General features: G+C 35.8%; 2 protein-coding genes across 3 annotated transcripts; one reads left to right on the top strand and one right to left on the bottom strand.

Moving 5' to 3' along the window:
* Positions 1–6,707: 6,707 nt before the first annotated feature.
* LOC113764011 (barwin-like) lies at positions 6,708–7,947 on the top strand. Its single transcript, XM_027308041.1, has 2 exons — positions 6,708–6,971; positions 7,783–7,947. The coding sequence occupies exons 1-2, from the start codon at positions 6,708–6,710 to the stop codon at positions 7,945–7,947; spliced, it is 429 nt and encodes a 142-aa protein (XP_027163842.1).
* Positions 7,948–9,827: 1,880 nt separating this feature from the next.
* Positions 9,828–12,108, bottom strand: LOC113761740. 2 transcript variants are annotated; one of them, XM_027304851.1, is made up of 2 exons: positions 11,881–12,108; positions 9,828–10,945 (listed from the first exon to the last, which is right to left on the bottom strand). In XM_027304851.1, the coding sequence occupies exon 2, from the start codon at positions 10,903–10,905 to the stop codon at positions 9,979–9,981; it is 927 nt and encodes a 308-aa protein (XP_027160652.1). In that variant the 5' UTR covers positions 10,906–10,945; positions 11,881–12,108; the 3' UTR covers positions 9,828–9,978. The 2 variants fall into 2 exon arrangements, with proteins under 2 accessions (XP_027160652.1, XP_027160653.1); XM_027304852.1 differs by having other exon boundaries at positions 9,828–10,961.
* Between the last annotated feature and the right edge of the window lie 14,183 nt (positions 12,109–26,291).

The following is a 26,291-nucleotide window of genomic DNA, read 5'->3' on the forward strand; positions in this document are numbered from 1 at the left end:
AGGAGATAATAGATTATTTCCAGCAAATTTACACAACAGAGGAACCTGGGGAGTTATCTGAGATTTTAGAGGGGATTCCACAGACCATCACAGGGGAGATGAACAGGGAGCTTACTAGGAAGGTTACAGAGCAAGAGATCAGTCAAGCAGTGTTTTCGATGCACCCTAATAAGTCTCCTGGACCAGATGGTATGTCACCAATCTTCTTTCAAAAGTTTTGGTCAATTCTAAAATCTGACATTATTCATGCTGTTAACAGCTTCTTTGTTTCTGGTTTCATTCTCAAATCTATTAATGAGACCCTTATTAGTCTTATCCCCAAAGTTGCCTCACCTAGCACTATTGCAGACCTGAGACCTATAAGCCTGTGTAATGTTCTTTACAAGATTATTTCAAAGGTGATTACAAATAGATTTAAACATGTTCTGCGTTACTGCATTAGTCAATCTCAGTCTGCCTTTGTCCCTGGAAGGCAGATTGTAGATAATGTGCTTATAGCTCATGAGTGTATTCATTTTCTTAAGAATAAAAGAACTGGGAGGGATGGTTATATGGCTATCAAGCTGGATATGTCTAAGGCCTATGATAGAGTAGAGTGGAGTTTCTTGGCAAATGTTATGAAGAAAATGGGATTCTGTCCCAAGTGGATTCAGTGGGTAATGCAGTGTGTTACTAGTGTCACATATGCTATAAACTTCAATGGACAAAAAAGAGGTTTTATCAGGCCTACAAGGGGGCTGAGGCAGGGTGATCCTTTGTCACCCTATTTATTCCTGTTATGTGCTGAAGGCTTTTCTTCATTATTGAACCAAGCAGTGTTGCAGGGTAAGCTGGCTGGAATAAAGCTTGCACAGGAGGCTCCTAGGTTGTCTCACCTCTTTTTTGCAGATGACTCTCTGATTTTCTGTAGAGCATCTGTTCTGGAGGCAGGGCAGCTGAGGAATATACTGGAGATATACAGGAAAGCTTCTGGACAGCTGATAAATGTGAAGAAATCATCTTTATTTTTTAGCAGGAATGTGATAGGTAGACATAAGGAGGGAGTAATGAGGGAACTAGAAGGGATGCAGCAGGTTGAACAAAGCAGGTATTTGGGGCTGCCTTTGGTTATTGGGAGATCCAAAAGACAAACGTTTGAATTTGTCAGACAGAAAATTGTAGATAGGTTAAAGGGGTGGAAAGAAAAATTGTTGAGCCAGGCTGGTAGAGAGGTGTTGCTCAAGTCAGTCCTGATGGCATTGCCTATTTATGTGATGTCATGCTGTCTAATACCAAAGGACTTATGCAGGAGGATTAGCTCAGAGATGGCTAAGTTTTGGTGGGGTCAAAGGGATGGGGAGCAGAGAATCCACTGGATGAGCTGGGGAAAATTGGCTGAGGGGAAGGCTGAAGGGGGCTTAGGCTTTAGGGAGCTGCATGAGTTTAACTTGGCATTACTGGCAAAGCAACTCTGGAGGATATTAACCAGGCCAAACCTGCTGATGAGTAAGGTCATGAGGGCAAGATACTTTAGAGGAACTTCAATCTGGACAATGGAGGGCCATGGTACAGATTCTTGGTACTGGAAAAGCCTATTGAGGGCCAGGGAATTGTTGGAGGCTGGGGTAAGGAAACGGGTAGGGGATGGAAAAACAATTGACATCTGGAAGGATAGATGGCTACCAGGTACTGAAGGTGGGAAAGTAAGAACTATAAGAGCTGAGGGAGTGAATGTCCAAAGGGTCAGTGATCTGATACATGATGGCAAGTGGAATAGGGATTTAATTAGACAGGTTTTTGGTGAGAGTGAGGGAAAGGAAATATTGAGGATACCCCTGAGTGTATGTAACATGAAAGACAGGATATATTGGAGTAAGTCTAACACGGGGGAGTATACTGTTAAGTCAGGATATCAGTTGGCAAGATGCAATAAAAAGAGGGTGACTGATGTCAGGAGGAATGCTGAATCCAGTTGCAGAAGGGAAAGCTCAGCTCAGGGTTGGAGTTTTCTGTGGGGGTTGAAGTTGAAACAGAAGTTGAAGCATTTCATCTGGAAATGTCTACAAAGCATCCTGCCAGTGAATGCAGTGGTAAAGGCAAGGTGTGCTAAAGGGGATCATCTGTGCAATTGCTGTGGGGAATACTCAGAGACTATTGAACACTTGTTTTTCTTTTGCAGTCATGCCAAGGCTATCTGGGAAGTGGCTCCTGTAAGTTGGGAGGGTCTGGAGAGTTACAGGGATAAATTCTGGCATTGGTGGGAGGAGCTGAGGGATGCAGTGAGTAGGGAGCAGGGAAGGGAACGGATTGCTGTGACAATAAACTTGCTGTGGCAGATTTGGAAGTCAAGGAATGCGAGACAGTTTGAAGCAAAAGGCAGGGATCCTTTGGCTGTGGTTCAGAAAGCTATTGGGGAATGGAGGGAGTATCAGGAGGGGCAAATGGTGGAAGGAAACTCAAGCAGAACTGCAAAGTTAGGGAGGGAAGAGCTGAGTACTTGGAAAGAACCAAAGAAGGCATGGGTGAAGATCAATTCTGATGCAGCAGTGCATCAAAACAAGGAGAGAGCAGGTTGGGGATTGGTGGCAAGGACGTGGCAGAAGGAATTGGTTGGAGCTTGGGCAGTACCAGGCATGAGCTGTTCAACTCCAAAGATGGAGGAAGCACTGGCTTTAAGATCAGCAATGCTGGTGGCTAAACAACAAGGGTGGCGGAGGGTAGAATTTGAGTCTGATTGCAAGAATGTTATTGATAGAGTTACAAATGGGGGGGATGATGTAGAAATTGCTGCTGTGCTCTCAGATATAAACAGTCTGAAGCTTAGTTTTTATGAATGTTGCTTTTCCTTCACTAGAAGGGAAAGCAACTCTGTTAGTCATTCTTTAGCAAAGTTTGCTATAAATCTGAAAGAAACTGCTGAATGGAAGTCAGACTTCCCAGCATGGTTGCTTGAGTTGGTTCAGGCGGATAATAGGGGCAGTTGCTCCAACAATTGTAATCTGTTTTAGTTTCATGAATGAAATGTTGCCGTTTTGAGAAAAAAAAAAAAAAGATCGTCAGTACCATCCCAACTTAGCTTAGGATTTGCCTTCAATCGCCATAAAAGTACAAAATTATACCTTTGGTAAAAATAAAAAGGAACTATATAATTTATACCCAAGGTGTCCTATATGTCTACATACTATTGCATTGCCATCAAATTTGGACGTAATTTTAGATCTTTTAATTGTGTGGTGCGAAGGCTGGAAAATCTTAGAATGGAAAAAAAGTTTTTTTCTTTTTTTCAATGGTTTAATTAGTAAGACGTTTCCCTTTTGACTTATGAGTCATAGATAAAATTTAGTAATTGGAGTTCCACTTTTGATCTTTTCTGAAATATAAGAGAAAAAAGTGTTCAAATTAAATAGAGGCTTAAAAAAATTTTCCGCCTAGGAATTACCCATGTGGGTGAGAATTGTGATTAACTTAGGATTGATGCCAAATGCAGATAAGAAATGGACTTAATAGTTGTTCTTTGCATTAACTCAAAATAAATCCCAATTGTGTTGTTAATTGTTATGGCAAAGTATCTAGTTCAGTAATCTTGATTTGATTCCCATTAATCATGGTAAAGCATTTACAACCAGAAATTTGTTTGTTTAAACCAGTAAAATGGTTGGGTCAATCACATTAAATTCTAAACCAAAAACTGTAGTTAAGTGTTTTAAGTACAAGAATAATGTATTTAGTTTACTTGACAACACAGAAAGTAAAATGCTTGACTCAGCTTGAGGACGTTAAGGCTTAAGATGATTCTTTTCTTTACAAATGCCCTAGGAATTCAGGCTTTAACTAAGACTACAAGGCTTTCATACTTTTCTTTACAAATACCCTACGAACTTTAGTTTTAAGTAACTAGTCATCTTTTATCCTTTTCTTTACAAAAACCCTATAAATCATCATTCTAGTTGCCAACCCTTTTACATACAAGAATAAAACTGTTTTTTTTTTTTTTACAACACAAATAATAAAAAAAAGAAAAAAATGTTTTACGACTTTAGAGGGATGAAAGATTATTGTTTTCCTTACAAATATCCTTGGCCATTGTGGTCGACCCAGTGGTTAGGAAAAGGTTATTGTAATCTTTTCTAGTATCAGATTCAGAGTTTGAATCCTGACAGTTGGGGATGAAAAGGATGTGAAGAAAGGTTGGAAGATTAAAAAAATCCTATAAATTTATGTTTAAACTAATAATATAAATCTTGGATTGTCAGCGTCATTGCAACTCTTTTACACACAACAATAATGTGGTTGGTTTATTCGACAACACAAACAGAAAACTCTTTGACTTTAGAGGATAAAAGATTATCCCTTTCCTTTAAATATGACCTAAAAATTTAATCTCAAGTTTTAACTAATCCATTTCTTTACAAATACCCAACAAATTTGAATTTTAACTAAGCTTAAACATCATTTATCCTTTTCTTTAGGAAAAAAAATCCTGGGAATCACCATTCTTGTCTCCAAATCTTTAACATACAAGAATAAAGTGGATGCTTTATTTAACGACTTTTACATATTTTAATAAAATTTGACTACTTTAGAGGATGAAGGATTATTCTTTTCTTAACATATATCTTACGAACTTGAGTTTTGACACAGATTGTAAACCTCCTATGCATTTAAGTGTTCGTTAAGATCAAAATTCTTTAATCCTTTTTCTATTGTGATGTCCTAAGAGTCATCATTGTTGTAGCCCTCTTTTACATACAATAATAAGGCAGCTGGTTCATTTGAGAAATCACAAAAAAAAAAATATTTTGGAATCAATGAATAGCTAAGCCTCCGTCGTCGTAGCTTTCTGATTAGGTAATAACTAAGGTCCTATTTGATAATCCAATTCAATACTTAAATTTAATGAATTCAAATCTTAATATGTTCAGATGCGTTTGATAATAAAAAATTGAACATTTGAATTAATTAAAGAATATTGAATTTCTAAACAAAACTTGCTCCCAAAAATAAGTGATAAACTATGCACTTATCACTTAATATGATGCACACTCAAATATATCAAATTTAATACTTAACAATTCAACAACTTAATGAATTTAGACTTCAAATTTCAGATTTTAAATATCTCATTTTTCAAATTTCAATTTTATCAAACACATCCTAAGCGAACAGACTTCAAAATCGTTCAAATATCTAAGCCTAAATGTTGTAGGTGCACTCGTATGAAGCTATTATGATCTAGATATGATCGAGGCCATTATGGTCCCAATTGGACTAAAAATTCAAATAAAAAAATGTGCAAGTCATTTTGATTTGATCCGGTCTAAGCAGGCATTCTAAATCCTCTGTGTCCTTATAGGCAAAGCTTGGTAGCAGCAATCATATTTTATTACACTTCATCTATAAATCTTTTGCTACTGGGAAAAAATTCTTTGCTTCTAAACTATAATTGTAGGCGAAGCCATTTTTCCTATCAGTTGTCTTTTTCGGAGGCCAATGACCCGGTAAAAGTAGCTATCTTTTCCTCGACTACGTGAAAATAGTACTAAATTATGAGCCCGAAGAATTAAGAGCCTTGGCTAGCTGCCAAGAGTATGAGTATGAAATATTAAGAGCTGCATATGTTGACGTATCCACCAGTACATAGACTTAAAAAACCATGACCACCAGTGGACAAAGTAGAATGTTGGTTTATTTGACTGGAATTATTCTGTTCACGTCATTACCATACTGCTTGTTGATACTTTTGGGAACTAGTCACCATCACCGGTGACTAAGGTACGTCTCGAGACTACAAGTCGTTTATGGAAATACTTACTGATTACTTGGCAATATATTTCTCATAGCAGTAGTTAAATTCGAACGCACAATCATTCTTACTAATTAAACCAACATGCGTTGATACTCAATTTGTTAAGTTTCACCCTATAGAGTATAGATCATTTTCATATACACTAACTAACAGTGTAGACATTAGCACTATTGGATGATATTATTTAATTTTGATTTGAATTTGAACTTCATTTTTTATATATCTGTCATGCATTTCAAGAATACTAGTATTATACACTATCAATGCATGCAAGTTTAATCTATAAAATACATCTATACAAGAAGAATCTATAAAATTCACCTCTTTACTGTTGTGAAAGACTTAGAACAATTTCGGACAGGCAACTGTTTGAAGCTATTATCTACTTCGTTGTTTGTACCAAGAAGATCTCGTTACATTTAAGCTTTCATAGTCAAAATTTATGCTCAAACATTACGCACACAAGCATTTTAGAAATGAGTATGCATGTACTAAGTTAACTGTTGATAGATTTCTGAAAATGTGCTAGAATTGTTACCGTCATTTGTTTGGGACAGTCACAATCTGAAAAAAATACTTCAAGCCAATATATACTGTTGATATTTTGGAGGAAAGATTGAGCAAGTCAACATGTGTGGCCAGCTGATGCACAAATAGGTATTCTTTGTCTACAAAAACAAAAACTATTTATATCCTAATTTGGTTGGTTTACTTGTGGACTTAAGCTTCCTTAATTTACGTTGCTGCATTATCTTGACTTGGTGTATATTTGTCTGTTTGACTTCTATATTTAGTCTATAATCATTATAATACTAGTTGCGGATAACTTCAGGAACTAAAACTATAGCAACCTTTCCCCGCTATAAATAGAAATCATCTCAACTACTTTTTGCACTACCAACATATTTCTTCCAACTCAAAAATGGATAGGATAAACCTAACACTTTTCCTTGCTATCTTCCTGTGTTTTTTGAGCTTTGCTGCAGGACAAAGTGCCTCAAATGTTCGAGCCACATACCATTTCTATAATCCTGCACAAAATGGATGGAATCTGAATGCAGTTAGTGCATATTGTTCAACATGGGATGCCAATAAACCCCTGGCATGGAGGAAAAAATATGGATGGACAGCTTTTTGTGGACCGGTTGGACCTCATGGACAAGCTGCTTGTGGGAGGTGCTTAAGGGTATGAACTTCTTTTATTTTATTTTGTTTTTCTGAGAAGCTTCCCATTTTTTTGTAACTTCAGTTATTGGTTGATCTAACGATTAATAACAAAGTAGCTGAATGTGTAACCAGAGAGCAGCCTGCATGATTCAGCAAAAAATAATCACGAACAAACTGGAACAATTTAATCACACTGGGCTCCCAAAATTTGTGGAAGACTTCCATGGCTACATAAAAGCAAATAGCGCATGGCGCTCAACACAAATTAATTGTGGATTAATTTGTTTTGAATATAAGTTAATTTTTCTAAAATCATCATTAATATTTTTATATATAGAACATATACACTCTTTCAATATTTGAACTTCATGGATGTACTCCTAATCCTAGATATCAAGCTCCTCTATTACTTTTAACTTTAATCATCCATATATTTGCTTACACTCAACTAACCAAAATTAATAATTATTGGATGATTTCATTATCTTTATATTAATGAATACATTAACACACTTAAAAATCAAATCCATCTAACTACACTTCATCACTCCATTTGCACGAAATATTTGGACGGTGTAGAATGGGCCAATATCATGGAGAAATTATATTTATTAATCAAAAGGCAGAATATAATCAATTTAATATCACTTTATGTGCATAACTGAAATTGGTGATAAATTATATTATGAAGGGTTTTAATTTATGTGCATATGATTATAAAATTAGACGTACCAGAGTGTGATCAATAGAAATTTTCTCCAATAAATGGAGAGGAGCCTAATGAGTAAGAAACAAATTGATGCAATCCTTCTCAATATTGAAAATTGCAGGTCACAAATAGGGCAACAGGAGCTCAAGTTACTGCAAGAATCGTTGATCAATGCAGCAACGGAGGGCTAGATTTGGATGCTGCTGTCTTTAAAAGACTTGATACTGATGGAAGGGGCAATGCTCAAGGTCACTTGATGGTCAACTACCAATTTGTGCCATGTTGAAGTCCTCGTTAAGAGGCTGGAATTTCCTTTTTGTTACAAGAACTTGGAATAACATGTCATGTCAAAAGAATATAAAATTTGAGATTTCACTCCCAATCTGAATAAGTTCACTCCATAGAGGACGAAAACTATTTCAGAAGTAAAATTTCGTGTGCAAGTTTGCAATAAAAGAGTGAATAAACAGTCATGACTTTTATTAGGAAATCTATCATTCCACTCAAAACTCATTGGTTGTGCTTTTTACTTTCTTTCTTTCTTTTTTTAACATAGAATCTTAAAGAATGTGAATCATTATCTGAAACGAAAAACTAAAATTCTTAACAACTAGGAACGTATCTACCTGTCAGTAGTATGGTGAGATTTCATTTCCAGTTAAATAACGAATTATACATGTGCATCATGATGATAAAGCATTGAAGCAAGAAATGATTTAGCATTGTCTCAATGAATTTTTCAATAAATCTCCATTTCTCCCCTTATTCCACGTGATAACACTGAGGGTGCATTTGATAAAACTGAAATTTGAAATCTGAAATCTAAAATCTGAAATTTGAATATATTAAGTTATTAAATTGTTAAGTATTAAATGTAATACATTTGAGTGTATATCACATTCATTGATAAGTGAATAGCTTATCACTTGTTTTTGGAAGCAAGTTTTGTTTAGAAAATTCAATACCACTTAATTAATTCAAATGTTCAATTTTTTGTATCAAACGCATTTAAACACGTTAAAATCCGAATTCATTAAATTTAAGTGTTGAATTAAATTATCAAACAAGGCTAGTTTACAAAGAATGGATTTATTATTTCCCACTATAAATGGAAAATACTTTTTTAGCACTAACAAGTTTAGATGCATAACATTTAAACTCATGTCAAATTAACATGTTGTTTCGACACATATGGCCTGTTAGAGAAACATTTATCTTGAAGGTATACCATGACCCCATCACGTGGGCCTTAATCTTGACAAACAAGTATAGAAAACAACAAAAATAATGACGTACAATCATGGGAAAAAATGTTTTATTTTCCGCAAGAATATATCTGTCATCTAATGTAAGTTCTTAACATCCATAATAAAACTGAATTCCCAGTTGTCGATGACCTCAACAAAACAAAGGAAATCAATACAAGCAACCAAACTAAAAACAAAAGGAAAAAAAAAAAAAAAAAAGAAGAAGAAGAAAGAAATCACACACGCAAGCACGCAATGAAAAAATTGGATTGCAGGATTTTTCAAATTCTATGGCCACTGAAAAGTGACAATGCCATAATTAGTACAAAATTGCTAAAAAGCTGGGAAAAGTATTTCTCGCAATGTTATCAATCCTGCTGATGGTCAAATTTTCCAATCTTCTGGTTGTCAGAAAGGCCTTCTCCAGCCCAAGAAAGGTTCCCCAAAAGGTATAACATCTGCTTGTCAGCCCAACACAGGTCCCCAATGAATGTACATTCATTCTTCTTCAGTCTCCTCAGACTTCCACTTTTAGCAGTTTGCACATTGCCTATACAGGATAGTTACAGGTTGATTACAAAAACTCTCACTCTTCTCCAAGAGCAGGTCTAAAATCAGGGGAATGATCATTCCTGATGAATATTTCCAATAAGTGTCACAAATTACAAGCCTAAAAACATTTCCAACAAATAAAACCAATCCCTTGATTATTTAAATTCTCTTCATTACCCTGGAATTAATGCCCCCACTAGGCAGTCTAGACTCTAGAGTCGGGACTCTTTAAAGTTTTTTTTTTCTTTTTGGTCTAAAGAAAACATTAACTGTTATTTTTTTGTCGTTGAAGACTAAATTTAAGTGCATATTCAGATAAAAATGCTTAGATTAAGACAACTGCATGGAAGAATCAACAAATTTGATATTACATGGTACTCTGGCAAATCAAGTGTCACCTACTATTACACCATATTTTATAACCTTGATATACAATTAAGTTACCAATTGAGGTGCCATATTAAGGGACAACTATCCTCATGAAGATGTTAATCATTTTTGCATAACACAAAAGCCCATCATCGATAAAACTCAACATGGCCTCCTATTTCCCTGCACAACAACTTCACCTCACCAGCCAACTTCAAGCTTCTACTAATTACAAGACCTGTTTGTCTATGCGTTGGTGTTGGCTTGTGTGACATGGCTTCCTCCTCCCTTCCCAATGAAAGAGCTTCCCTTGCTGGAACCACATTTCCCCACCAAAATTCCCATAAGATGCCATGTATCAATTCCCAATACTTACGATCTCTGCATACCCGAAATACTGTGCTCCCATTAGGAGTCCAACAATACAAATCAACCCACTCCCTATCCATTACCTCCATTTGACCCTGCACTTGAGGCATGTAATAGTAGGGCATTCTTTTCCAAGGCAGACATGTCTCTGGCTTTCCTTTATTATACGGGCACTTCACTTCCAAAATCCCACCTCCTGGGAAGTGACCGAGAAGTCCATCTGGGGAGGCACCAATCCATTCAAAGCGCTCCTCTGAATGGATAGCGAAACCAAGGGAGCTAACATCACGACCAGTGATGCTTCTGTAGCGCTCTATAGCTGCTGCTTCGTTCAGAACACCCCAGTCCATGGCATACCTTCTAGAAGCTTCCACTAGTTGCTCATCTGGTGAAAACACTTTCTCATACCAGAGCTCGTACCGACGATTCCCTTTCCAGAATCCCAGAGCAGTGCTGAATGTGCTTGTAGTTAACTTGTCCTTGCGAAGTGCAAACCATTCATCAGAACGCTGTGGAGCATCTGAGGCCTTGAGGTGTGCAGTCAAGAATAATGAAGGGTGATGAAAAAGGGGGACACTCTGAGAGAGACATGCTGATGCACACGTGCAAAATGATCTAAGAAAAACAATTCCAAACTTTCTTCTTCGAGGGATTGCCACCGTTGCCTTGTGAAAGCTATTGAATCTAGTGATACAGGCATTGGTCATCAGAGCTGCTAGCAACAGCGTCTAGAATAAATAGATACTCCTACAAAGCCACAGCTCTTTATTTAGAGGGACATCAGAAATTCAGATTCACAGAAAAAATAAGGGGAATATAACCACATAACTTCTCATCAATAAAAGAAAACAAAAGATTTCAGTTTATAGTACATTAAGATCATCTCAAAAGAACCCAAACAACAAACAGTTATGTTGCCCAAACTACCAATAATTCTATATTTGCCACTCTTAATATCAGTAGACTTTCACAAAGGAGCTTGAAAACATAGAAAATTGGTAAAATAACTATAAAAAAAATGAACAAAATAAAAATGGTGTCCTGAAATGAAGTTAACAGAGCCAAAGAGGATATACAAATAATCAAAAAGCAACAGATACTTTTGAGGGTCTCATCAGGCAATATCAAGTAGCTTCTGAGTGTATGTTCCATATTTTACCAAGTCTATATCCAACACAATTTTCCAACCAAAAATACCTGCTGAACTGAAATACTCAAATAATGAGTATTAATCACAGAATTACACAACCAACTTCCATAGACCAACAAACTCTAACTAACCCGCTTGAGAACAACTGCATACAGTAGAATCTTATCACGATAAGGTCTCAATTAAATGTTTACGCCCTTAAATTTAGGTCTTCAAATTGCAGGTCCAAATTCTCCAATCAAAACTCAAAAGTCAAAATAACTGAAAGCCCATTAGACTAAAAGGCAACCCAAGAATAGAAAGGCATCTTAAGCCATCTACAAGATGAAAATTCACATCTTTTTTTTTCATTCTTTCGTTTGTACATTAACAAAACACACTACAGAAGCAAATCAAATGCTGTTAAACAAGAAGAAAACAACCAAAGCAATACATGATGAATTTTAGAGAATGAAAAGATATATTCTTCACACAATATTTGGGTATAAAAGACGGAGTAAACTTGAAGCCTACTAAGTATTTGTTATAATACCTGAGAGGAAAAAAAACACAAAGATATAGATTTCAGCTGCTGGATAAATGGCTAAGCCCCGTAAACATTTCTGGGTTTTGCACAAGAATTAATTTTAGCCCTTCGCGGGACCTTGAAATGCAGAGTTAGACGACGGACGACGGAAAGAGACGGACGAGAGCCAGTTTAACTGTATCTGACAATTGCCTTTCAACGTTTTCGCCACCGTGGCGAAGAAAGAAGTCGTAAGCCACATATAAATCGTTCTCTTGGGCAACACTGAAAAAAGCAATCGGAGCCCAACAGAAACGGGCCACTCATGTGTCAATCCATTTCATAGGCCAGTGTTTCAGTGCGGTTCAAACCGGAGATCGAACTAGGAATAGAACCGGAAACAGATCGATCTTAGAACCGGAATTGTGACAGGACAAGGTTCACGATTCCGGTTCTTCATTTGGGAATTGGAACCGGAACTGGTTGTTTCTTCTGCACGATTTTAATCGAAGGAAAGGGGAAAAAAAAGAAATACGTACAAAACAAATTAAAGTCTAGGCTAGTTTCTCATCATTTCTCACTAACTTTTTACCATTGTCAAAAACTTCTTCAAATTTTAACAGTTGTAAATTATGCTCTTTGTACTACGTTTGATGTATTTGATGTATATTTTTCAATAGTTTTTCAATAATCAACTAGCAAAAAACAAGAAAATTATGTCTTTTTCTTAAAACAAATTGAGAAGAATCAATAATATAATTAAGATACTTTTTCATAGATTTTTCGTTATCTTTGTTTTTGTTTTCTAATTATTTCTTTAAAATTAATTTGTAGCCGTAATTGTAACCAACAGGAACCAAATTTGTAATTAGAAGGCATCGAAACTGAAATCGAAAGTTTTGAAACTAACACTATAAGGACCATAGAACCTGATCATGTAGGATTGAAATCAAGTCAAGTCAAACTTCAATATCACTATGTTCGAAACTCAAGCTCATTACAACTTTCCTTACTTTAACTCAAACTCAAGTTCGTCGATATATTGAATGAAAAGCTTGAATTCGACTTGATCGCTTATTGAGCTTGAACTCAATCTTCATTGACCCTTCACAATGCTTTTTTTTTTCTTCAAAACTAACTTCTGTGACAACTACCCACAACGCAAAAATGATTTTGTGAGAAGGTGTGGGGGAGAGATAATTATGACCAATTTCATGTTTATTTCAAAATATTTGATAATTGGACCAATATGAAAAAAAAATTCACTAGTCCAACAAAAAATATGAACAAGATAGATATCTTCCATGCTTGAAACCCAATCTAAGAAAATTTTAAGGATGTCACTAGGTATGTCAATCGGGGCATATAAGTCGGACTTTCATAAGTTCAGAGTTCAATTCATTTAATTTGTAATACTTTTAGGGTTCGGGCCACGAGATTTGGGTTAATAAATATGAAGATCATACTCAACTCATAAAATATTTAAATTTTAAGACTTATTTGAGTTTAGTCCAAACTCACTTATTACTCCTCAATTTTCTTAATATAATTGTTATAACTATGAAGTTGTCAAACTAATTTAACATTCACAGGACTACAACATTAAAACTAAATATGAATAAATAATAGTTCTTAAAAAGTACATAAATCAAGAATTTTTCAACAATATTTATATTTAATTCATTCACAGTACATGGAAAATGATAATAAAGCATGCGGTCATAAGCGAATACATTTTCAGAGATTGGAATTTCTTCATAGTTGTGACTTGAATCCAAACATGCTTGATGATTTGTATTTATGCTAGAAATTCTAGATCAAAAAGAAATCAACCAATATTATGTAAACACAAAAATTTACTAAAGTTAGAACTTCAGTTATGTATTACCAATATTAGCTCTCGAGAAAGCTAGTAAAGGAGTTTTCAGATGTATTTTTGTATTTTATAATTTATATATATTTAGTATTTAGTAATAATATATTTGGATATATAATTATACATAATATCAAAATATAAATATTATATACATATAATTAAATATAAAAAGTAATTAAAGGACTGGACCTATATCGAGTTTAGGCCCAATGAGCCCCGAGCTCAACTCATATTTAATTCGAGTCTAATTTTTAAGTTCAAACTCAGATCGACATACTAAATGATCGGGTTCATTGGGCTTTTTCTCAAGCCAAGCAAGCTGAGTTCAGGCTGGCTCGGCCCCGTTGACGATCCTAGATGTCACCAATATATCTACAAATCTTGTAAAACTTGTAAACAAATCATGTGAGGCTTGCTTGTGGTCCAACAATTACTACTTACTTTATACGTTTTAGCGTACTAACTAATTTAGAGATTGCATGTCCGAAACTTACAATCCCAATACTTTAAATTTATTTGAAAACCGTCGAGTTACACAAACATTCCGCAATACATGATTTTCACCGATTAAACCAACGAGTCATTGAATTTTCAATAGGTTACTTCCTATCAGGTCCAACTTACAACCTAGTAAAAGTGGTTAATTCATCAGGTTGACTGTTTGAACTATTGGATTGATCTGGGTTTTGATAACTATGTATGTTATACTTTCTTGCATAGATAATAAAAACAAATTTGCCTCAAGTTGAAGAACCTTTCGTCTGTCTCCGAACTTGTGAGTTTTGGTAATTTGATAACTAGTGGAAGGTATTATTTAAACTTTTGGTACATTTGGTATTGGGTTTAGTTTGAGCTGTTTTACTGGTCTGTCTTTTAGCTGTGCTGTAGCCCAACTTTTCCTGCAGGTTTAAACTAGTTTTTTTAACCTATTTTTCTACTAGTTTTGATTTTAGATAGATTTGATAGTTAATGTATACGTGTACTACACATGTACCAAAAAGAAAACAACTACCTGTGGCTAGAGCTGTAATCGAACCAAACTTTTCTTGAGCAGTTCGGTCAAAATCTTGACTCATATTCGAGTTGACCGAATTCGAGACAAGTTCGAGTAGCTCGATAAGCCAAGCAAGTCGAGTTTGAGTATCCAGATGTAATGCTCGAAGGCTCGTCGAGCCTTATCGAGTTTTTTAATTTTAATTGTTTAATATATTATTATTATGAAATTACCCTTATACCCAAATGAGTTGTTGAATTTATGAAATGTTTCAGATCATATAAAAATTTTTAAAGGACAATAATGTCTTTTCGCTCAAAAATTATCAAGAAAATGAAATTTTCTGACTCGAGCTCGATAAGGCTCGCATTGACTTGAGCCAATGCGAGTCGAGCTCGAGTTCGAGCATCTTTCTTGTGCCATACTCGAGTTCGATTTGATTCGATTACATCCCTACCTGTGGCTATCTTTATCAATGTCTATTGAAATCTTTCGATCTTTTTATTATTATTCAACTACTAATTCCTTTGCCTAGCCAAACGAGTAAGCACTGTGTTCAAGAGTAATTGGTAGTTGGTACATAAGTTAGTCAAAATTCCAAGTGGGATTCTACATTTTTTCTTTTTTTTTTTCACTTAAGGGTATTCCAACTTTTTGGTCAGACTGATTCCCTAAGGCTGTGTAGAGCCTTGCCTCGGCTGTATAAAATCTTGTCCCAACAAACACAGTGAGGCAGCACACAAGGGTCGATCATGGGACTTACTGATAACTACCAAACTACAGAATCAGTTGGACAACTCGTGGGGGTGGGATTCTATCTTTTTTCGATATCATGGGTTTATTGCAACTATTTATATTAGAGCTGACACAAATGAAACAGCCGAAGAGGAATCAAGTGCAGTGGCCGCTGATCAACCTACCTATTCACCGATTCCCCTCTCCTAACCACATCAATTCCAAGCAATGCTTCTAATTATTTTCTACCCCTCCCAGCCTCTATATCATCAATAAGCAACTTTCATCCGTCTCTCTTACAAAGAATGTCTCAAAACTTCCCTAATATCCTTAATTAGCAAATCTCTATAACCACCCTCTTTTCCACACAGCCAGATCTTCTGTTACAAATACTTCTGAAATTGACGTCCCCATGCCCATCCTCCTCTCTGACAAAGTCAAATCTAGAATCAAAAGCTATTGGATTGGAACCATGCTATAATAGAATCAGAATTCTTTGGAAGCCAATAGGAAAATTGGACATTATAGATCTTGGAGGCTACTAATTCATACCGAAGTTCTCGGACTAGACCGATTGTCACAAAGCAATCACGAGAAGACCATGGCATATTAATAAAACATTCATTACTGTACGTATCTGGAAACCAATTCATTGTTAAATAGGGCATTTTCTACATCTCAACTGGCTAGATTTGTCTCCTACAATTTCCAATGGGTATTAGGAAATTGGAGTCCTAACCCAAATTGGAAATTCCTTGGGAAAACTCATTCAAATTGATGCCCATATGGTAAACCCTGAATGTGGATGTTATGCTAGGCTTTACATCCAAATCAACCTTGGCCAAACCTCTTCAATCCATGATCAGGATAGATCATTTCATTCAACCACTCCTCTATGAGGGCCTGAATTTTTGCTTTACTTATAGGGCCTTAGGCCATGATGAAAGTAAATGATTAGCCTCCTGTTTGGACAAGCCCATCCTTGCTATCAGCCATAACGATATTGTTTCTGGTTGGTGTCCTCCCCAAACTCCAGCTAAGCCTGAGAAAGTTACAATTTGACCTACTGGACAAAAATTGGCTTCTTAGGCTACTAATAACAGGACTTTTTCTCCTCCTAGAAAAGTTTCAAATTTCAAGAAACTAGCCCATACTCCAACAAACCTTCTCAGTCAATGCACAAGAAGTCCAAAACATAAATTTGTTAAACCTCAATTACATCGAATTGTGCTCTCTTTATACTCCCTTCTCAAATTGCAACGACCTTTCCCATGCCAAAACCCATTTTCAATGCAACCTTCTCTTCTAACTCTGCGGTCAAAGAGGAAACCTTACACCAAAATGGCATCAACCTTCCTGCAGGAAAAAGAAAGAGTTGCTACCTTGGCCTATGATACTTTTGGTACCTCTGACCAAATGGTTTTTATACTTTCTACTACCATTCCTTCTTAAACAACCAATTCCCCCATCAAAACTTTACAAAAACAACTTCTTTGTTCAAATTCAAGCATTTCCGAAAAAGCCCATCCTTGCTATCAGCCATAACGATATTGTTTCTGGTTGGTGTCCTCCCCAAACTCCAGCTAAGCCTGAGAAAGTTACAATTTGACCTACTGGACAAAAATTGGCTTCTTAGGCTACTAATAACAGGACTTTTCCTCCTCCTAGAAAAGTTTCAAATTTCAAGAAACTAGCCCATACTCCAACAAACCTTCTCAGTCAATGCACAAGAAGTCCAAAACATAAATTTGTTAAACCTCAATTACATCGAATTGTGCTCTCTTTATACTCCCTTCTCAAATTGCAACGACCTTTCCCATGCCAAAACCCATTTTCAATGCAACCTTCTCTTCTAACTCTGCGGTCAAAGAGGAAACCTTACACCAAAATGGCATCAACCTTCCTGCAGGAAAAAGAAAGAGTTGCTACCTTGGCCTATGATACTTTTGGTACCTCTGACCAAATGGTTTTTATACTTTCTACTACCATTCCTTCTTAAACAACCAATTCCCCCATCAAAACTTTACAAAAACAACTTCTTTGTTCAAATTCAAGCATTTCCGAAAAATCCATATCCCAATCCAACCATGACTTACCTACTTGCCTATCACCGAAATATCCAATGAAACCTGGAAAGAAGTCTTTGAAGTTCCCTAGTGGATAGATACTCATATAACTTACCACCACCGTCTAGAAAATAGGAATTCTATACAAAAAGCCACAAATGTATCCTGGAAAAGGTTCAAGCGAAATATTAAGGATAGGAAGGCAAACTCCTATCACTTGCTGGTAGGAAAATAATTGTACAATAACCCATTGCTGTAATCCTATCCTACCACTCCCAATGCCTCCCACTATCTCAAAAAATCTATCAAGACATAGACAGAACAAAAGAGATTCCTTTGGGGATATATACCCGAGAAGAAAAAACTGCATCTAGTTGGCTAGCATTCTATCACAAAGGTAAAAATTTTGGGAGGCCTTGGGTTGAAACAAGCAGCCTTGCTCAACCAACTTGCAAAGGTGAAACTATTCTAGAACATATCTCAGGAAAGCTGTAAACCTTGGGTGAAAATTCTCAGACATAGATACATCGGTGAATATCAATCTATTGCTTCTAGAAAGCTTCAATTGAATCTCACAAAAGGCTCTATCAGTAGAAAAAGCTAACAACTTGGACTTAAAACCTTCAACAAGGGCATTATATGGTCCATTAAAAATGGGCAAATAGTGAGAGTCTGGGAAGACAAATGGTTCAAATCTGGAACACTCAGAAGCAAAATTCAGGGACCACTTAAAGAATGAGAAGATGACTTAAGGGTCTTTGACCTTTTCCTCAACTCTTTTTCATGGGGTCTTGGCTTTGTTTGGATAGAGTATTATTCCAAATAATTATTTGAAATAATTAATGTAGCACTTTTTGTGATGTGATGTTTGTGAGATAAAAGAGTAGTTGAAAATATAAAAATGTGGATTGAAAAATGTGTTTATGATGCAAGCGAAAATTTTTTTTTTAAAGAATTTGCTATCCAAACATAGCCATCGATCACTTCCTCTGCCTACTCATATGCTGGAAGAAATTCATGGCACTTCCAACAAGAGTTGTCATCTTTTCATGACTCTGAGTGTATTTGGATTGTCATATTTTATCCAAATATTATTATGCTTGCATTATAGTTACAATTTTCAGTCAATTTTTTATCTTCCTAACAACCTTTTTATCTCATATATATCACATTACAAAAAGTGTTACAGTAATTATATCAAAAAATATCTCAAATATTTTCCAATCCAAATACACCAAGGTTCTATTCCAACAATGGAAGCTTCACTTCTAAGTTAGCCTATAATACTTGTGGCTCATTCCAAACCCAAATGACTCCTCCAATAACTATTCATAGGTTTGGAAAGTAGTCACTTCTTCCAAAGTCGAACACTTGCTTTGGCTTGCTAATCAAGAAAGGCTATCTTCTAAGGAATATTTCTCCCATTATAAAATCCTTACTGAAGCTTCTTAGCCCTCCTGTAATTATGATTCCAAGAACATTGACTATGTCCACAAAACTTGCAATCTGGCTTCCAACTTCCAGACCAGAATCTCTCTACCCCTTTCTTAAACTGACATAATATCGAATTCCATGAGTGACTCAAAAGAGGCTGTACTTCCTGCATCATTTCCTGCTACAATCATATATCTTTGGGCACCACATTCAGCTATAGATGTTGGAGTCTTTGGCATTCTCGCAACACCAGACTCTTTAGCACCAGTTCCCAAGCTGAAAATCCAGTCAAACTATGTCTGAATCTTGAACGCGAATTCTGTTTACTGGGTCTTGTTATCCCTAGAAGAGTTTCAAAGTAGGAAAAAGTTCATGACATAGATCCTCCCTGCACCTAATTAGGCCAAACTTAGCACTGATGCCTTAGTGACCAGCCCTTCAAATAAAGCAAGTGCGAAAGGCATCATCTGTGACTCAAATGGATTCTGGATAGCTGGTTTCACAAGAAACTTGGGTTCCTATTCTTGGCCAATTGCTGAATGTTGGGCACTTAGAGATGGTCTACAACTAGCAAAAGACCTTAACATTCCCTTTCTTGAAGTTGAATTGGATTCTATGCTGATTGTTTCCTTACTTGAACTATGTGATTGTAGGGAGCTATTAACTACATTCCAGCAAGTATGTTTCTACCATAACTACCGCGAAGCAAACAAATGCATAGGCACACTAGCTAAGTGGGGAGGAGGCAACAATGTTCATACAACATTTTGAATCTTGCCCTAATTTTGTTCTCATATTTCTTTTGGATGATTTAAGAGGTGTTACTATCCCAAAGATGACTGTATTAAATTATTTTGTAGACTTAATTTTATTTTTGATGCATCACTATTTACAAAAAAATGAACCTGAAAAAGATAAAAGATAAGTTATATTACCTACCGATAAGAAGTTTTATGTCGTGAATAATTGTATATATAAGCTGCAAATGCATTTTAGGATATATACATTTTAGTTAGTAATTTAGGCTTTTCAGTTGAGTCTTGATCCCAAGAGAATTTTTTTAGCTCTCAATTGCAGCTGGTCCTATTTGCAAACGCTACAACATCACTAGTTTATAAATCTCAGGAGAGGGATAAGCTGGTAGAACAGGAAACATGATTGTTGGAAACATAGGAGACCAATGGATTGATATACTTAGGTCCAATGTTGGTGACTGGACTTTCAAGCTACTAAATCCCATGTACTATGTTGCATGAGCTAGATGTTGGAGATGCAACTCAAAGTAAGCCAAAAACAGCTACTACTTTTTAGTTTTTAAGCCAATCATCACGATTGTAGATTAGTTTCTTTCAAAAGTAATTGGGGTGTATGCTTGACTCAGTTATGTATTAAATTTTACTTGCACTTTTCGTATCGATTAGACTTCCCTTACTACAAGAGGTATTATGCTTTTCCTTCTTTGTTTGTCAAAACGCCAACCTTTCATTAATATGAGCATAAGCAAGTTACATAATCTAGAGCAACTGCTCTATAAAATCTGCTTGAGCTATCTCAAGCATCTAAACTGGAAAATTAGTTTTCCACTTAGTTACAACTTTTAAGTTTAAAGTAAACTTTGCTAATTTGTGGCTAACAAAGTTGTTTTCCCTCCTAGAAAAGGAAAAACAACATTCATCAAAATTGTAATTGATTAGTCTAATGTCCAGTAATACAATAGAGGTTAAAGCATCATCAGTTCCATCTTCTAGCTTTATCCATCACGGATTTACAATCCAACTCTATAGTCATTTTGGGCCATTCTTCAAACACTGCTTTCATCATGGCAGTAAATGGCAATCCAGTTTTGATTCGAAGCAGAAGCAGGTAAATGAAGGATATGCCCATGAAGCTACCATCGATCTTGTCTTTCCAATCTCTAGCAACAATTCCCCAGCCAGCTCTATTTGCTTTCTAGTTTAGTAATGAGTCGGTGTTAATCTTGAACCAATCCTTTCTATCAGCTATCCATTTGTACAACATGTGTGATAATTGTATGGATTAATTTTTCTTACACTAACAATATATACAATGTTAGTGTTGGATGAATGACAAATATATAAAATTTGAATTTAAAATTCAACATTTACACATATTTCATGGATTCAACGGTGATAGTGTATACACTATCAGTATATATAAAATTTACTCTAACTTTGTTATGTTCTTTTAACTTATTAAACATATAGTATAAGCATGAACAGTATCCTCACATCTCAGCATGGTCGTCTGCCACATGGCGGCTGGAGATTGGCAAGTGTCGAGGTGGAGCTGGTGCTGGGCCCTTTGTTTTTGTTTTTTTTAATTTTTATGGTGGAGATTCTAACCTGATGGGAGTGATCCAGACCCATTATTACATTGACGTTGATATTGATGTTCCATCACAGTAGTAGTTGTGGCTATTAAGATTATTTTTGGGTTAAAAAGACTGATTTGACCTCATGTTCCTAAATATTTGCTGTATGTTTTGTGTCACCCGCTTTCTGTAATAAATGTTGGGTGAATGGGCATGTTTGTTAGGAACACTTGCCACCACTTTTGGTTCCAGCCGAGAAATTGGCTTCTTTCTTTGTCCACTCGACAGCACATTGTTTCCTCTACTTTCTTGGTACGGTCATGACAGGTAATTTCGTTTTGCCCGGTGGATATATGGTGTAGCCTTTTGGTGATGTTTACTTTTTGTTCCATTTGCTTTCCTTTCTTTTCATTTCCCATTCAGATTCTTTGTCCTGGCTGCTCTTTGTGCTTCCTGGTCAGTGAAATGCATTGCGCAAATTCTTTACTTGCTTACCTTATTGCTTGTTCGTTCATTTCTTCTTATCCCTGCCTCCTTTTTTGTGGTTTTTTGTTTGTATTTTAGATGCTTTGTTTGTTGCTTAGATGGAATTTTGTATTTTTTGAGTGTGATAGTTGTGTTTTTGTTCTGTTTCTGCTTAGCATTCTTTTGCTGTAATGCTTTATTCAGCTACGTATTTACTCGTTTGCCTACGAGTTACTGTTTCAGTACCATTGAAACTTCTGAAGGTGCCTTTACTTTTTTATTGATGTAGTTACTGGCAGGCAGCGTTCGTGCTGTGCAAGTTGCTGTTTCTTTTCCTTCTGCTTGGAAGGCTTGTTTGTCCAGCCTTCGACTGATCATAGCTGAGCTAAATTTTTACAGGTTTTATTCTTATACCAATTCTTTTTCCTGTGCTCTGCCTGCTTGTTAGAATGTTTCTTTAGAGCCTTTGTAAGTAGTTGCATTATAAGTTTCATTTTGTAATTCTTGTTTGTAGTTTGGATACTTTTATGGTTTGGACTGTTTGTAGTGTCATTGGGACTGTTTTTTTATTGTTGATGATTTATACAGGTTATAGGCTGTTTAGATTGCATTATTATAATTTTTTCCCTTTTATGCTTACTTCATTTATTTATTGTTTTTACATATCATTGGAGTCTTTAGTGCAGTCTATTAGGACTGTTTACTTTCGTTTTTCCCTTGTTTGTTATTTTATGATTTGTTTCTTTTGGATGGTCTTCAGTTATTCTTTTTCCCTCCTGCAGTTGTTTGCTTTATTTTACGCTTTTTAGTGTTTTGTCCTAAGAATATGGATAGAAATGCAAGACATTGCGAACGATAAGCAGAAATGCCAGAGAATGAGAAAGCTGATCTTTTGTGTCGTCGGTGTGAGGCTAATGCTGCAAAAAAAAAAAAAAAGACTTTCTGCATCAAATGAGCCTCCTGTGAAAAAGAGAAAAAAATATGGAATGTGTTACTCCATCTTCACTTGCTTGTGTGCAGAGAGATGTTCCTTTCTCAGATGGTAATAGTGAGGATTGTAGATAATGGTGTCACAATATAGCGCACTCTGATAGTAGTATAGGTCTTCCTGGCCTTGATAGGCATAATGCCACGAATGCTGATCTATTAGATCAGCTTTTTAATGCTTTTAGTGTTGGGATAGATTTCCTATTCAGCCATGTCTTTTTACTGGGTTGCATTGTGTTGTTCTTTCCTCTCATTCTGATGGTATAAGCTTAGTTTTTTACATTTTATATTCTGTTAGCTTTTTTTTTATTGTTTTCCCTTCAGCCTTTGCCATTTTAATGTCATCTATGTATGTAGTTTCTCCTATTCAGCCATGTCTTTCTGTTGGGTTGTATCGTGTTGTTCTTTCCTCTCCTTCTTGTGGTATGAGCTTAGTTTTTTGCATTTTATTTTCTATCAGCTTTTTTATTGTTTTCCCTTTCTGTTAGTTTTTTTTTTAAAGTTTTGCTGTGATACTTGCAGTTGCACAAATTACTGGGTCAACTACTAATCCCTGTTGCTTATTTGTGGTCCCAAAAGGGTAAAACATGTGGGACAAATGGCCTTCGTTGACCGACTTTGTTCTTGTATTTCCTCGATTTTCCCTTCCAGGCAAGGACCATGTGAGTGCATGTTTTTGCAAATTCACCACAATGGGCAAGTTACTGATCTACGTCGTGATGTTGCTAGCATTGCTTGGGCGATTTCAATGAGAAGAGAAGAGGAGCAGCAACTTAGCACTAAAGAGTGTGAGAGTCTGGGATTCACTGGTCTGGCTCTCTGCTCAGACTACAACACCTTTGCTGAGTATGTCAAGGCCATGGTTGTACTTTTATTATATGAATTTTGTTGATCCTCACATATTTATGATTTTTGGTGGATTTTATTTCTGGGTTTTGATGAGTTTTTCGAATTGATTACTCATTTGTACGTACATGGGTTGTAAAATGGTAATATTTGGGATTCTTGTTTCTGTACTATAGCTGGTTGGTTGTCGAAATTAACAAATAGTTGGAAAAAGATGTGGTTCTTATCGCTTTTAGTTGATTTAAGGTCTAAGTTTTTTTTTGGATTTATGAATTGCTTACTTATATGCGAGATATTAATCGTGATAATTTGAAATGAGAAGTTGAAAAAGGTTATGTTTTTATACAAATCAGATTGAGCTATTACGCTTATAACAGTCAATAAGTGTATTTTGTTTTGATTGTTTTCGCTGTAATTTTTTATGATTAAGTTTTATAAAAGATGGATAGGTAAATAGTATTTTGGAAGATTTCTTTTTTTTTTTCTTTTTGTGCCTTAGATAGCTTAAGTACTGAAAACATAATTTTGGATAGAATATATATCTCTCTCCTTTATTGAGAGAAAATGTTACATATATATATACACGAACTAACACCTCTATGTTAGGAAAGTTAACTGTCAATCAGCTAGAGTCCTATAATTAAGCTATCCCTATAGTCAAGCTATTCATAATAAATTCCTATATTAATTCTATAAGACTCCCCCTCAAGCTGAAATATAGATGTTACTCATGCCAAACTTGTTACAAAGGTAATCAACTCGAACCCCATGTAGAGCCTTCATAAAGAGATCTCCCAACTATTTTCCAGTCCTTACAAATCCTGTAGAAATCAAACTCTGTTGTATTTTCTCATGAACAAAATGACAATCTATTTCGATGTGTTTTGTTAACTCATGAAATACAGGATTGGATGCAATATGAGGAGCCGCTTGATTATCACACCACAATTTTACAAGCATTGAAGTTTTGAGACCTACCACAGTTAGAAGTTGATTTATCCATATGATTTCATATATTCATTGTGCCATAACTCTATATTCTGACTCTGCACTCGATCGCGAGACAACATTCTGCTTCTTACTCTTCCATGAGACCAGGTTTCCTCCAACAAAGACACAGCATCCAGTTGTGGATCTTCGATCTGCCTTGAATCCTGCCTAATCAGCATCTGAAAAACACTCAATCCTAGTATAACCATGATTTTTATACAGAATACCACGTGCAGGAGCTCCTTTTAAATAATACAAAATTTGTTCTACAGCTGCCCAATGATTAACAGTAGGATTAGACATGTATTGACTAACAACACTAACTGAATACGCGATATTTGGACAAGTCACTGTAAGATAATTCAACTTTCCAACCAATCTTCTATACCTCCCAAGATCTTCTAACAATTCACCTTCTTTTGTGAGGTGCAAGTTAGGAATCATTGGGGTACTAGCTGGTTTAGCCCCCAATTTTTTCGTTTCAGATAGTAAGTCAAGAACATATTTTCTTTGAGACAGGAATATCCCTTTTCTACTCTTTGCTACCTCAATACTCAAAAAATACTTTAACAGTCCTAAATCCTTTGTCTGAAATTGACTATGGAGAAAAGTTTTAATAGATGAAATACCTATAGCATCATTCCCAGTGATAACAATATCATCCACATATACTACTAACAAAATAATACCAGTTTCAAACTATTTGTAGAAAACAGAATGATTAGATTTGATTTCTGCATCCCCAATCTTTCAACTGCTAGACTAAATTTTTCAAACCAAGCGTGAGAACTTTGTTTCAACCCATACAAGGACTTCCAAAAATGACAAACCTTCCCAGACTCCCCCTGAACAACAAACCCAGGTGGTTGCTCTATATAAACTTTTTCTTGGAGGTCTCCATGAAGAAAAACATTCTTGATATCTAGTTGATGCAAAGGCCAATCATGAGTGGCTGCCATAGAAATGAATAACCTGACAGATGTTAACTTAGCAACAGGAGAAAAAGTGTCAGAATAATCCTCTCTATAGATTTGGGCATAGTCTTTGACAACAAGACGAGCTTTCAACCGAGCAACCGACCCATCAGGATTGAATTTAACTGCAAAAATCCACTTACTCCCAATAGCCTTCTTCCCTACAGGTAAATTGACTAAGTTCCAAGTATTATTACCATCTAAAGCATTCATCTCCTCTATCATAGCATTGTGCCACTTGGGATGGGATAAGGCTTCATGACCAATTTTAGAAAGGGAGATAGAGTCAATAGATGTAATAAAGGAACAAGAAGAGATGGGTAAATGATTATAAGATACACACGAAGACACGGGATAAGCGTATTGACGCTTACCTTTGCAAAGAGCAATAGGAAGATCATCACTTGAGATAGGATCTGATGACGAAGGAACTGGTTCAGGGCATGCATCTGGAGGCTTTTGTCGTCAAGAATAGACCTGAGTAATTGGAGGTTTAGCAGGGGAAGAATTTGAAAATGTGACAGTATAGATTAACAAATCATCATCTTCCTCCTGACATGAATGAGATGGAGTAAGAGGTGTAGTTTCAAGAAAAGTAACATCAACTGACACAATGTATCTGCCAAGACTAGGACAATAACATCTATATCATTTTTGGACACGAGAATAACCAAGAAAAATACATTTCAATGATTTGGAGTTTAATTTAGTGACTTGAGGATGAGAGTCGTGGACCAAA

This window comes from Coffea eugenioides, chromosome 2 (genome assembly GCF_003713205.1).
Source record: "Coffea eugenioides isolate CCC68of chromosome 2, Ceug_1.0, whole genome shotgun sequence".
NCBI lineage: Eukaryota > Viridiplantae > Streptophyta > Magnoliopsida > Gentianales > Rubiaceae > Coffea > Coffea eugenioides.

Excerpts from the sequence above, each read along its gene's own strand:
- LOC113761740 (XM_027304851.1), bottom strand. The coding sequence starts at position 10,905 with ATGACCAATGCCTGTATCACTAGATTCAATAGCTTTCACAAGGCAACG.
- LOC113764011 (XM_027308041.1), top strand. The coding sequence starts at position 6,708 with ATGGATAGGATAAACCTAACACTTTTCCTTGCTATCTTCCTGTGTTTT. Across the intron at positions 6,972-7,782 it reads CTTGTGGGAGGTGCTTAAGG|GTCACAAATAGGGCAACAGG; the intron begins GTATGAACTTCT and ends TGAAAATTGCAG.